At 42.6% G+C, this 14338-nt stretch overlaps 1 protein-coding gene across 1 annotated transcript in view; it reads left to right on the forward strand.

Annotated features, from left to right (window-relative positions):
• Window positions 1-14338, forward strand: part of sntg2 (syntrophin, gamma 2) — a 39080-nt gene that overhangs the window by 19864 nt on the left and 4878 nt on the right. Inside the window, exons 9-14 of the mRNA XM_068752038.1 lie at window positions 2037-2161; window positions 5997-6126; window positions 8229-8267; window positions 9382-9498; window positions 12502-12573; window positions 12830-13039. Of these exons, the coding sequence (XP_068608139.1) occupies window positions 2037-2161; window positions 5997-6126; window positions 8229-8267; window positions 9382-9498; window positions 12502-12573; window positions 12830-13039 (693 nt within the window). The remainder of the gene's footprint in view (window positions 1-2036; window positions 2162-5996; window positions 6127-8228; window positions 8268-9381; window positions 9499-12501; window positions 12574-12829; window positions 13040-14338) is intronic.

Below are 14338 nucleotides of genomic sequence, written 5' to 3' on the forward strand. Positions count from 1 at the left end.
AATTAATATCCGTCTCAGCATGAATGACTTTGATAATTAAATTACACTGGAGATGTCTTAATTTATCATCGAGCGCCACATCTTTTTTTCTTCTTCTTCCAATCCTGCTAAATCTTCTGCAGAATCTCATTAATCTAACAATGTCTGTAAGAAATGATTTTGTGATTTTTATTTTTTCATGAAGATATTTTTATCTTCCCCCCTCAGCCTTCACCTCACGCTGACAGAGATTGAATTCAATCTGCAGTAAACTCTTGATAATGAAACCGCGTCTTCATTCATTGACTGGAGTGACCCACAGTGCTGTGGCTTTAGCTACTGGTTTCCAGCAGCCCAGTGGAGGCGAGTGCTTTGTGTCTCTTCTACCCCATCACCTCTCTGCAGCTCCACTTAAGAGAAAGCGTGAACTTTTTGTACTTGGTTGACATAAGAAGAGCAAAGGATGATAATTTTTTTTAAGACTAGTAATTACTGGTGAGGCGCTGACAGGGGGGGTGGGGGGAGGGCATCAACATGTTGTAGTTCTGAAATAATTGTGCTACACATTTTGCAAAGGTAGGTAGTTCCCCCCCCAGCTGTGCACTCCTCACTATTCTACCCAGAGGCTATTTTAATACCCGAGTGACATTTTCAGCCGTATTGAACTCTGTGGGAGGCAGATGATGTCATTCTTTTGCAATGACTGCACGCCTACCTGTACTGTGTGTGTGTGTGTGTGTGTGTGTGTGTGTGTGTGCATAACCATCAGGTAGCTTGTAGCGACTTTCGTCATTTCCTGTTGACAGATCATCTTTAGCTGCAGGAGTGAATCACTGTTTGTTTGACTTTGCTAACGGTTGATTCATTTAATCCCTAATCTTGTGAGCCCTGACATAAGTGTGTGATGCATCTGTTCTTCATTTGCATGTGAATGTAGCGCTCCTGCAGCGATCAGGGCCTTTGTGTTTCAGGATCTTTAATGAACGTCCCTTACTGCGCAGTCGCCAGTGTCTTTCCTTGAGTATAAATATGCTCTAAAATGGTTGCGGATTCAGACCAGCACGTGTGTTTCAGATTCTATTCTGCGCATTCTCACAAAAGAACAGTTCAGCCTACTGGAGAGCTGTCTTCTCAGCTTCATCAATAAATCTCTCAGTTCTCGTGTTGCATGCGCTGCTTTTGCAACATCAGTGGTTGCTCCTCTACTGAGAACATCTAACCTCTATCTTCAAATGCAATTATAGCCTGATTTGAAATCTGACTTTCTTCTGATAATCGTGAGAAAAGGTGGTTTCCTCTGAACTCACAACCCGTATTGGTACCTATTAACAATCTGCTCACAATTCCACTGGGCTCAGATCACACTGCATGACTGCATCGACCGGAGCTAATGACTAATGGTTTTTTGTGTGTTGCTTTTGATGCTCTGGGCAATGACACCCTCAAAAGACAGTTTGAGAACCTCACCTGTCTGGAGGGGGTGATGCATGCCTTGTTCCACTCATATCGAAGTAATAGAACATATTTTTCTCCAACATGTTAAGCACGGTGTTCCTCAGGGATCAGTGTTTACGTCGCTATTCAACTGTATGTAACATTGCACCACGTGAGATTGTTTCAACCCAGTGTCATTAATGCATGTCAAGAGACATTTTCTGTCGGCCTGTTTTTACCTGCTTTGGGTCGGTTTGGTTTGGATTCACCTGTAGGTGTGAAGTGTGGAAAATAACACAATATTTTTGTTGTTGTTGTTGTTGAGATGTCAGATTTCTGCAAAAGAATCTTGTGCAGTACCTGAAAATATTTATTCATCAGACGCATGGAAAATAAATTAACAAGGAGTTTTAAGTTTGTTCTATTAAGGATTGAAGTGAAAGCAGGTCTGTGATCTTAGGTGTAAGACAAGACCTGAACAAAGCAGTGATGGCTTAAGGCGAAGGTGAATCTGAAAATATAATAATGTTGTTTGACAAGGTTCTTTTGTTGGTCATATAAAAGAGCTTGTAAACAGTTAATGAAGGCGGAAGCTCATCTTATTGCTCATGCATTCTACCCAGGCTCCATCGCCCACTTCGCCCTCGGCTAACGAACCAAAGTATGAGAAGCGTTGGCTGGACGCTGTCTCCCTGCCCTTATTGATGGCCAGAGTCTCCAGATACAAAGCCGGCACAGATAAATTAAGGTAAGGCTAATCCAGCATGATATAATTCAACTCTGAGGTGCACAGTTCAGTGAGCACAGCTGTTGGCTTAGCAGGCACTTTTCACTCGGGCCGGAGGACGCTAATGCCAATATCTATGCACAGGCATAAACGGCTTGAAAGGTCACCTCGGCTGCGACGCTCCGGCTCGGGAGGCGTGGCTGGGAACACCAGTCGAACTTAGAAAAGCATTGCATTTTTAGACCTGTCCTCTTTCTATCGATCTTCAGGCATGGTGTTGTTTTAGAGTTTGCTTTTTTTTCTTTGGATTCTTTCCTCAGTTTTCTCAGCTTCCCCCAAAACACCTGAGGAATTCTGTTGTTTTACATAAATTAGAGAAGCCACCATCTGGCATGACTCATAAGTCATAACTTACAGATCCCGTCGAGCATCTAAAACTTACTGACATGCACGAGCTATATTCTGTTATTCTGACTATTGATTTCCCATGCTCTCACTCTCCTTTTTATTGTTACACATTATCCATCCATCAATTTTCTCGTGGACGTGGCAACCTCAATCGTCTCATCTGCAGCCACTTTATCAGCTGACTAGGGGCTAGAGGTGGGGCACACCCTGGACACGTCGCCAGATCTGTCTGAGTATGAAAGCTTTTAAAGTCAAGTTTCCAATTCTTGGAAATTGGAACATTGGAAATTCTTTCCCTTAGCCAATTTACCTCTTCATTTCTTCCACTCTTGCTTAGCACAGTCCTCTCACTCCTCAGGGTGTGTCAAATTATCTCAGGACTGTAGAGTTAAACATGTTTATTAAGGATAAGATAAGGAATATTTATACAAGGCCTGTCTGTAGAGGTTAAAGTTCAGCGTTGGAGCCCTAGTTCATCAACACATTACTGAGAGGTGGGGATGGGGGGGGTTGGTGATTTGGAGGATGGGTAAGAAATTTTAATTTTTGAAAGCATTTCTGGATTTTAAATAATTATTGAGTCTCAGCAGCAGGATACATTTATTTAAAGTACCTTTAAAGCTAGAATTAACTTTCCACTGAGTGACAGCTGCGGTTTCTACAACTATTAATCTCTCAGTTCCAGTCGCATGAGGAGCTACTGTGAGGGATGGCGTTGATTCTCCATCTAGTGTTATTGTGTCTGGAAGACAACACCATGTTCCTTCCAAAGTAGATATGCTTCCACTTGGTATAATATATATATATATATTACAAGAAATGCACTCCGTGAGGGGAGATTGGTAATTGTGTTCATTTTTAGAGGAGGAATCTGAACTGAAACCCACTGACAGTGAAAAATATTGCCTTGTTTCCTTCCTTTTCACAGGTTTTCTTGCTTGTCTGAGGTGTCAGACCAGCCTCTTCGCCGGTGAGCGAGGCGTCCTCAGCCTTTTGTTTAAGCTGTCAAACAGGATAAATATGAAAGGAAGGAAACTTGCAAATTAAAAGGCTTTTGCATTTTTAATTTGCCGGCCGGTTTCCAGGAGTTAGTTAATAATGGAAAAGTGCTTTGTTACTGCTGTGCTTTACTCAAACAGTGAGATTTTAATTCTACTTCCTTCATGTTGATACAATTAGCTGTATTTTCCACTCAAAGATTTTCGGTAGATTTTCTTGCAGAAGTAGCATGCTTCCACTTGGTATAACAAAAATGTTTTTATTCTACGTGATGTTCATTTATAATAAATGCATTCACTGTGAACACAGTCACCAAGCCCTTAAATCAATATTATATTAATATGACATGAGGTTCAATTAGGGTTGCACAAAAACAGCCAGTAGAAATGTCCTTCAAATGGCTGCTTTTCATTTTTATACTTGAAGTACATTTCTTTAGAAGTTGAATCAATACTTCTACTTCTACCAGAACTCAATTTATATGCAAGCAACTGTATTTCATACTTTGCCTTTGATACTGCCCTATCTAAAAGCATACAGTCCCATGCCATCAGTATCACCCACAGCGTAAATGAACATCGGTTAATTTACATATCAGCCCTTTGCTTTTCCTTCAGCTTCCTGCTCCCGGTTTGAATCCCGTCATGAAACTTTACGTGTGATCTGTGCATCTCTTGCTCGGAATGCAAAAGCAAACGCTGTCCTCTGTTTAATTATGATGAAAATGAAATGTCCCAAAGCGTGCCTATTCCCTCACCTCGCTAATGAGAAAACTCATCACACTTTCCCCTCTCGTTGTAAAGCACCCTCTCCCTCTCTATACACTTCATGCATCATTCTACGTGGACTGGGTGGTCTGTCTCTGGTCTGTCTCGGAGGATTTATTGCTGCATAGTCAGCGGGGCAGGCAAAATAGTTTTGCAGATGCATGAGAGGAAACACACTCCCAGCTGCTGCATCCTCGCTGGAGGTGGCGCAGTGGTCGGGCTGCTCTGGAGGGCTCGTGTTGTCCTGACAGTGAGTCAGTCACCAGCTGGTTTGTGCTCGGATGAATCGCTCTGTAGCCCTTCAGTCATTGCCCCCCCCCCCCCCACACACACACACACACTTTCATTTCTCCCATTAATCTGTGCTCTCAAAGGCTTCACATTAATCGAAAGGGATCTGATATGCCGTGCTTCTGATGCCATTTCATCAGCTGCTCAGAAAGAGAATTAGACATCTTTTTTTTTTTTTCTTTCTCCGTGGTTTGCGAGACCAAAAAACATTTATAACAGAATAGAGCAATCCATAAGTGATGCTTTGTAGTCGTACGCTTGACAGCAGGAGGCTAATTTGGTTCAGGCATGCAGACGCGAAAATAATTTGCACCCTTTGTAAGACATTTAAGAGCAGTGAAAACCACCACTGGAGAGCCGCCGGGTCAGAATGCAAGACGTTTGCAGATACTGTTTGAAGGCAATGCTCAGCAGAGCGTTTGTGGAGGAACGCTGACTTTGCAGCATCTCACCTCAAGCAACTGACAAAGGACTGTTTGACTCAAGAGCATCTTAAAAAAAAAAGTTAGCATTTGATGCCTTTTCTGTGGCTTCATCTCACATGCTTTCTTCTTTTTCCCCAACACAAATGGAATCGCTCAGCCATCGCCGTATCGGCTTTCATGTTTTGTGGGAATAATCTCTGACGCTAAAAGTGTCAGCAGGCTGAACACGCATTGGAATTAGGCATCAAAGCATCTTTCTTTGATGGCCTCTTCAACACCCCTTCAGCTGAGGAATGTAATCTCCAAAGAGATGGCAGCATTTAAAAAGCTGATGCCAAAATCATTCTCATCCACATTTTATTTTCCAGTAAATAGTTTGTGAAGTGTCGCTTTCTCCACTTGAACTGCCCTCTTAATCATTTGTGGATGCCAGACAGTGGACTTTCTCTGTGTGTAAAGATTTAGTCGGTTCGAATTATATACATGGCAAATCTAAGAAAACGAAAGTGTATTTATTTTTTCAGCGAAACCTTCTATGTAATCAGTGCGATGATTCACTTTTCTTTTCTGTCTCTCTTTCATAATGCGTTCTTTTCCCAGAGCAGTGAACTGTTTCTTTAACCTTTTGTCCAGCTGCAGCTAATAGTAAATTCATGCACGCCCTCACACTGTTAAAGACAGATTGCTTTCCCTTGTAATTACTTCTAATTGAAGCCATTAGTTGAACTTTTGCTTTTTATCTCGTATGTACATTTGATTTACAAAAAAAAAAAAAAAGAAACCTGTGCCTCTTCAGAGCATCTGTTGTGAGAACATTTATACAACTGTCCCAAAAAAGAATTCTACTGGTCTTAATGCAGTAAAAGTCTGATTGAAGCTGAATATAAGAAACTAAGAACACACGCTACAAAGATGCTGCTTTGCTTCTGCAGTTCTTCTGTCTAATTTTGACCGATGTCCCTCCAGGTCCAACTGTTTTGAAGTCTTTGCCATGGATGGAGCCGGCGCCAATATTCTTCAATTCTGCACTGCAGCAGAAAGCACAGACTGGCTCCAAGCAATATCTACAAATATCAATGGCTTGACGCTGGAGAATGTAAGTCGATCTCTATAGATTGGAGGTTCAGCGCAGCGTCCCATGAGCCTTTTGCTGAAAACGAAGGCGGAAAGAAGAACTGGGATTTTCACTTTCGTGTTTTGGGATCATATTTAATATGTTGGAACTGGAGTCAGGATCCAATAACTTGGCAGTTTGCTGGTCTGACCTTTTCCCTACTTTTGGAGTATTCTGGAGTTTTTTTTTTATGATTAGAATTACATAATTAACCTAAGTCATTAAAATGAGTGCCAACCAGGTTTGCTTGTCGATTGAATTATTTGGATTGTTCAGTTTGTGACCAGGATGATGAAAAAAGTTGCTGATTATTTTGAAAGTCGGTGGGAAGATGCGTCTGAAACGAGAATAGACACCATTCCGTTGTTATGTTATCATGCATTTCAGCGTAAAGCTGGATCTGCGAGGCTTTGAGTGAGGAATGGGCTCTACTTGTTGCCATTCCAACCAGCTCTTGGGATATTTAAACTGAACATGTAACAACCATATTTTGCCCGCAGTTGTTTGTGCATTTTGCCTGTCTGATTTTTGACAGATGCAGAGTGCGATTTAAGGCTTTAATCCACCCCTTCTGACAAACACTCGTGACACAAAAGAGGCTCTCTCATGCCTAATTAATGACTGCTAAGTAGTCATTCTTCTCTACTCTCTCTCCCTCTCTCTCTCTCATTTCCCCCTATTTCACTTTGATTATCGCACTGATGATGTGATGCATTTTGGGTAAGGGCGTAGACCAAGCGTAGGTCCAGGACTCGTGAATTGCACAGCTGCCTTTAAAAAAAAAAAAACAAAAAAAAAAGGAAAAAGCGTGATTAATTCATGCCTGCATCGCATCTAATTACACACACGGGGAGTGTGATTGCTAAACGGCCAATCAGCATGTAATTGTGTGCACGCTTTTGGGAGGGATTGGAAGCTTGCTTTTAATGACCCACCACCCTTTAAATAGAATCTGTGACACCCTCATGAACGCTCGAGTGCTGTTGATGTGAATGACTGTCATCTGCCATTGCGGGCGATCGCACGCTGCTGCTTGATATTCTTTGGGAGAGACGGCAGCTGAGCAGATCGGGCAGCTTGTTAGCGCCGCATTGTTACGAGGGGTTTCAGGCTATCTCCAGTCTCCAGCTGAGGCGAGCCGAGACGGGAGCAACACAATCATGCTGGGACTCAGCGGGGGTCCATTCATTGTGAAAATGTTTGCAACATTCCTCTGACTGAACGATAACCTTTCCACAGAGGGGTGCGTAACACTTGAAACAGCATTTGAGTCATGCTTGCATGCTTCCCTTCATTGGGTGCCCTCTATTTATTATAGAGGTGCGCTGGCAGTTTTTCAGACTTGTGTATTTTCTTTGAGCACTGATAGCTGCTGCTTCAGGGCTACCTCAACAAAATCTGACAGTTTCAGGACGTCCTGATGTTCTGGAGAATGTCCTGGAACTCAAATATCGAACATGATATTCATTCATTAAACTACCTCCCTGCTGATTTTGCATTTCTGTCAAAATGTCAGCTTTAATTGCGCTTCAGTTTTTTGCCATGATTAGTCTGGCAACAACACATCTGTTGGTAGTCGCAATACTAAAGTGCAATAAACATTATTAATTGAGTTTGAAATAATTATTGTACAAAAGTTTAAACAATAGTGAAGTGAATGTGAATTGTAAATGAACGATTTCACAATTTGGCCCAAAGTATATTAGGCAGGTAGAATCAAATATCTATCAGCATCGGTCTATTTAAATAGATATTTAACTACGAGTACATAAAGCCCTGTTTCCAACTTGGAATACTGTGTAAAGTACAATTAGAAAAAAAATGTGGTGAAAACCGAAACCTAGTAAATGAATGAAAATACCACAAAAGACCTCATCAAATGTTGAAAATGAGAGCTTGTGTTCAGTTATTTCCAACTGTTTTGGGTTATACAAAATGTACATCAAACTACTGATCATTTTTATGTTATTTATAAAGGAGCAGTGTGTGTGCATGTGTGTGTGTGCGTGCATCATTACCACAGTGGTACCAAGTGTTTAATACCTTCAGCTTGTAATTGCTGTCTTGCTTTCTTCCTCTCACAGATTAAGATCATCAACAAATACTGCTCCTCAGATGATCAGGTACTCCAGCTCTGAACTACCCCCTCATGCAAACCGGCACATTGTCATTGCTGTAGTTCTGCATGGGAGGAGACCTGCTGCTTAATGGTTGGTTCACCTGCTGCAGTAATGTCTAGTAGTGGCTCCTCAGAATGACTCCTGGGTGATGAAGATATTATTTGTATTGATGGATCGCTCCTCTTGTGTACGACACTCAGTTATACAGCAGAATTATGAGGGAGGTGATGAGGTGTTATGACTGGGACAGATGTAATAAGCACCTCAGAGAGCGCAGACCGCCACCGAGCAGCTCATTCCCCTCCTAATTGGATTTACACCGTCCACATGGTGATCTGGACCATCACAAAAAGGTTCTGAATAGTTTGTGGTATCTTTTATACACCAACCATGAAGAGTAAAAGTAAATTAGAGTTGATGTGTATCTTTAATGGATATTTGAATCCGTAAATGGAGTTTTCAATGTTAAAATTGAATACTTTCTTCCTAAAGTCATTCTGGATGAGATTCTGTGGTGAGACAGATGCCCCCCCCCCCCCCCCCCCGCCCTACATGCCTGTGTCAAATTCCATAAATATAGGTCTATAATCAACCGAGATCTTGAGGAACACATTTTGAAGCTCCGTTGACTGCAATGCAGCTTTCAAACTGATCCATAATCCAGGATCTCTTCTGCATCACCACAAACATGTAATCATCTGTTCCTGGTAACATTCCCAAGATTACCTGAAAATTTCATTCAAATCTGTCGAGAATCTTGCTAACAGACGCCTCGGAGGAGGTAACAATCAGCCTTTACACAGCGTGATCCATAAAGTCATGAAAATCGGGAATGAAACATTCTTAATTCATGGTACTAGCGTTTTCAGCCCTTTATACGGGACATCTTCTGCAGAATTGTATTCAATTTATACAAAGAAAAGAAGCTTCTGAAGCAAGTTGTTGCTTTGCAGCTGAGGCTGCGTCGACACCACCATTAAATTATAAATGTTTTCAAAATGTCGTGAGGAATTTCTATCATCCTTTGTATTTGTGTTGACTCAGCAGTAGAGATTTCTATTGTGTGCATTTCTCACTTTGTGAAATGGACTGAACCGTCATCCTGGCGTCTCTGCAGATTGTTCACATGGGTTGGGCTTGTGGAAGTCCTGATGGCAGCGCTGCTGCTCCAACTCCAGCCTTCAAGTTTCTGGCGCTGAGGGGACCGTATTTTCATATCTTCAGACATCCCCCGGTAATTAATCCTTTTATCATTTCAAATGAAGCTGCCATTTCTCTTTCGGATATCTTTTTAAAACATTTAAAAGACGGAGCTGTGGAAAAAGAAATGGGCGCTCTCTTGATGTCTGTTTTTTCTGTGTGTATCTAACGTTTTTAATACGCGACACACACACACACACACACACACAGGGTATTCAGCCTTAGAAGGCTCATTTTAACCCTTTAAAACCCGCACCGGCCGGTTGGATATATGTTGCAAATGCAGGGATGTTCCCCAGCGGAACATTCCCAGGTCATTTGTTAGTACTGTTCACGCACGCAGCGGAATGGGATGCGACCCTTTTGTCTCAAGAGAAACGTTTCAACTTGTGGTGACAGCAGAAAGGTGACAAAGGATGTCCCAAAGGTCAGATCAGTGTCTAGGGGATCTGATGATGCTGCTTCCAGGGCAGACTCACCCTTGACCCTCATCTAAAAACAGGAAACCAGACAAGAAAAGAACCTCCCAAGATTTCACACTCAATCAGATGTCATAAGCTCATTGTCCGTGATTATATCCTGATTAGTATTTCTCTTCAGAATAGCTTGGTAGCTTAAGTCAGTTGTCTATTGAGCAGTTTCTGAAATATGTCCTGATTTCCTCAGTTAGCTGAGAACATTAATATCAGTCTAATATTGGAGACTTCCTGCAGCCTCACAATGCCCAAGGTGAATTTAAGGTGATGCTACGGTGCCCAGCCGAGAAATGAACAGCATGAAATCTCCCCGTGAACCAAGTCGACATTTTTACAATGGTGGGAGAAAAAATCCTAAATATAACCTGCTTCTTAGTCAACCAGCTCCCGTTCTGTTGCATCCTCTTCAACTCACACGCCCGATGAGACGTTTGATGAGTTTTATGATCACTCTTTACAAGAAAGGAAAAAGGCAAATTTCCCAAAATGTCAGACTGTCTTTAGGACGGATCTCAGTCGACGCTCCAGATGAGAGGGTCGGCCAGCTGTTCGCCAGCCAGCGGTCCATTTCATCTTACTTTCATATATCACTGACACAGCCTCTTTAGAGGAAATGAAGTGCATCATCTTGCCAGGATGATGTGGAGGCTTCGTGAATCCATGCGTAATGTAAGTGAACGTTCATGTCTTGCCAGCTGTAGCCCAGTCTGTTGCATCTTGATTTCTGTCCTCTAGTTCAGCGGTCCCCAAACTTTTTCCTGCCACGGACCGGTTCCATGCTGGGGCAATTTTTTTGCGGACCGCGGGGTAATTAAATAAAAAAAAGAGCAATATAATCTTACCGATACACTTTATATTATGCACTTGCGATTACTATTAAACAAGTATTACACCAGTATCTACTCACCATTAGTTGTAGTCTCAATAATTGCTTCTGTCCTTCATGTTCACGTTGGACCGGTACCGCGGACCACTGCTGTTCAAATCTCCAGCTCAGGCTGACGGCCAACCTTTTCCGTGTAGCACATTACACGGCTACTAAATGCCATGCGTTGCCATGGCTACTCTGCATCATATGCTGCATTTATGTTGACAGACGATGATTCCAACCTTTTGTTTCTATTGCGACACACGAGCCCGACCTCGCTGAAGCAGAAGCTTTCACACTGAGCTTGTTAATGCCATCAAACAAGTTTGCCGGGCATTCTGCCTTTCCTCGCCACGGGATAATTCTCAGCGGCACCGTGGGTGGAGCATGCAGTAGCTCCCGGGACGTTTGCTGTCAATGCTTCGCTCAAAAGGTCCCAAATTCTTGTCGGATTATAAAGTTCATTTGTTCAAAAGGCGGACCCTTTTTTGCACTCTATTTCAAAGACTCTGAAAGAAATATCACTCCTTCAAGTCATCATCTGAATCTTTTTAAAGATGCGCGTTCCCAGCAGGGAATGACCTTCATGCAGAATAAATACAAAGTTGTCTGAATGTCCCTGGAAAATTTGTGTCTTTTAAGATGAACATGCCGCAGGCAAAAAATAAAATGAAACATGGATTATAGATTGACATAAATGGTTTCTGATTAATCGACTGAAGTTTCTCTGAAGTTGATAATGAAATGTGAAATGTCTCTTTCTTTTTTTCTAACTACAGCCAGGGAGCAGGTGAGAGCTGCTGCGTCTGAATGCAGAGCAGTTTGGAAAAAAGAATCTGCTGTATAACTTAATGCAAGTTAATTAAATGGGACCAACAAATCATGTTGACAAGGCGTTAGTGAGAGAACAGATTGCATTAAATAGAACGGGCATGCTGTGGGGTAGTTGAAGTTATTTCTGTGAACTGGAAGCCTGTCATAGATGTGTGTGTGTGTGTGTGTGTGTGTGGGGGGGGGGGGGGGGGGTGTTAAAATGCCAGAACAACCCTCTGGCTTTTGTTGAAATACGGCCGTAGCGAGTATCCCTGAGGTAGCGAGGACTTGAATGTGCACCAGGATAGTATTAATGCATGTGCTTTACGGAGCAATGGCTGTTGGCTGATCCGGTAGAATCTGTAGCTCATCTCTGTAACTTGATTTTGAAATTTGGACTATTGGTTGGACAGAACCCAACTTGGACCACAAGAGCAAGCACTTTGGCAACGGAGGCAAGGAAAAACTTCCCTTTAACAGGCAGAAACCTTGATCAGAACCTAAGGCTCGTAGTGGATGGCCATCTATCTGGACCGGCTGGGTTGAGAAGGCGTGAGAGAGACAGAGACATAAATTATATATAAAGCCCCAGCACTGATAAACAAAAACACATCAAGTAGTTTTTGTTCAAACCTTCCTCCAGAGAGACGGACATCTTGCCTTTGTGACTATTCAACACTCACAGTGGACTTATTTTAGTATTTGTTTTTACTCGTTACTGGTTATAGCTATGGTGAAACATATAGAAAGGAGGAGCTCAAATGTTTGTTTTTTAAGTCTACCTGTGAAATCAGCAGGATCAATCTCTGACCTCTGACCCAATAAGCTGCCTGCTTTTTGCATTTATACCTAACAGCCTCTTCGCCCCCTCGTGTTGCAGATCAGTGCTGCTGACTGGGGGCAAGCCGAAACGACATATAGCCTCTATGAGGTTCTTTTCAAGGTCCACAAGGTAAGTAAAGAGCAATGTCCAGCTCAAACCTTTATGACGTTATAGCAGAGTGTTCCAGGAAGCCTTCTAAACACTGTTTTATTTGGCTTGAGGTGATATTTCTTCCTCATTCAAGAACTTGTGAAAATGTCTTCAACCTGGGAATTAAGGATTGTTCTTCTTTATCCCCCACACATCCAACAAAATCAAGCGAAGAGGGAACAAAACCAATTCCCTCAACACCCAATGAATCATTTCTTTTTTTTTTGTGCTGCAGCTGTGGATGGCGGAGGACTGCTGGCTGCAGGCGAGGCTCTACCTGGGCCTGGACCATTCACCCGAGCAGCAAGACAGCGAGTCGCTGTGCTTCAGCATTCTGGTCGGCCACGGCCAGAGCCGCACCTTCAGGGTGGAGCTGGCCACCGACCTGGCTATCTGGGAGAAGACGTTCCAAAGAGCCGTCTTCCTGGAGGTGCAGCGAATACGAGTGAGTGTGTCTGTGATTCGCACCGCAAATGTCTCCTTTGCTACGAGTCTGCCGCTGTCAAGAGGCTGCCTGGATTAAAGCACCTCTCGCAACAACCTCAAAGAGTGACACGAGGCATTTGATGTTTGTTGAACAAAAGACTCGGAGCCGCTTTGAGGCCCTTAAGTTTTTTTTAGAGCTATAATGAACATGAGTCGTAGCAACAGCAGATAAAGACAGTGTGTGTGTGTGTGTGTGTGTGGGTGTGTGTGTTTGTGTGTGTATCACTGATAGAGAAAAAAAATCGGTTCCTACTTTCCGAACAAAGAAGAAAACTGGTATTTAAAGGATAAGATGACCTTGTGCGTGACCCGTCTACACGTTATGCAGGAAAAGAGGAAGTATGCCACATGTCGCTTCTGACTCTTCACAAAGTGGCCAGCGGGCCTCCTATCATTTTTTTTTTTTTTTTTTTTTACCCCATTCCCACCCTTTTGCCCTTTGAGTGCAGCCAGCCAAAGATAAAGTCTGAGAATGCTGTGGAGCCGGAGGGTTTTGGCACTCGGGATCCTGAAGTAGAGACGTTATAAACATTATAAAGCAGAGCACCTGTCAGAAGATATTTGAGTCAGTCGGGTACTGAAATCCTTTCTGGGTCAATGCGAGACCCCGACGCCATTAAAGGGCTTCGTATTTCACCAGCTATCCTTCGTGTGTGAGAGTTCCACCAGCAAGCAGCGTGTCCGTCTCTGGCGTGGGACACTGGCAAAAACCGTCAATCTAAAAGTCTTATGTATAATCCCTTTCTGCTGGTGGGGGTCTCATGTGGTCACTGAGAGCGTGCTGTCATAATTCTGGACTCCAGTTAATTTTGCACACGCTAATCCATAAGCTTAAAAAAAGAACTGCTTAAGTCTGTTTTATTTGCTGCAGCATGTGGTGTTATTTGCGTAAAGTTGCAAACCGAACAGAAGTTTTTTCTTCTAGCTGCGGTCGACTTTTCTGCAAACGTGTTTTTCTGAGGTTGTTCTGTTGCTACTTTTTTTTTTTATCCCATGTATAAGAGCCTCTGCAATATCCTCTCAGATAAATTGATCTGATGGTGCATTTGTTATTGATTAGGAGCCTTCCAGAATAATAATGGCATCAAAAAGTAGCGCAGAAGTTTCTCTGATCCAACCAAACATGGACTGTAAAGAAAAAAAAAAACTGGCTGCTATTTGGAAGATAGGAGGAAGCAAAAGCAAACAAAGATGTTTTTCTATTTAACATTTATTTCAAAAGCAAAACAAGGTTTTTACAGATGCACTGCATACGTCT

The sequence above is a fragment of the Brachionichthys hirsutus genome, chromosome 18, assembly GCF_040956055.1.
Source record: "Brachionichthys hirsutus isolate HB-005 chromosome 18, CSIRO-AGI_Bhir_v1, whole genome shotgun sequence".
NCBI lineage: Eukaryota > Metazoa > Chordata > Actinopteri > Lophiiformes > Brachionichthyidae > Brachionichthys > Brachionichthys hirsutus.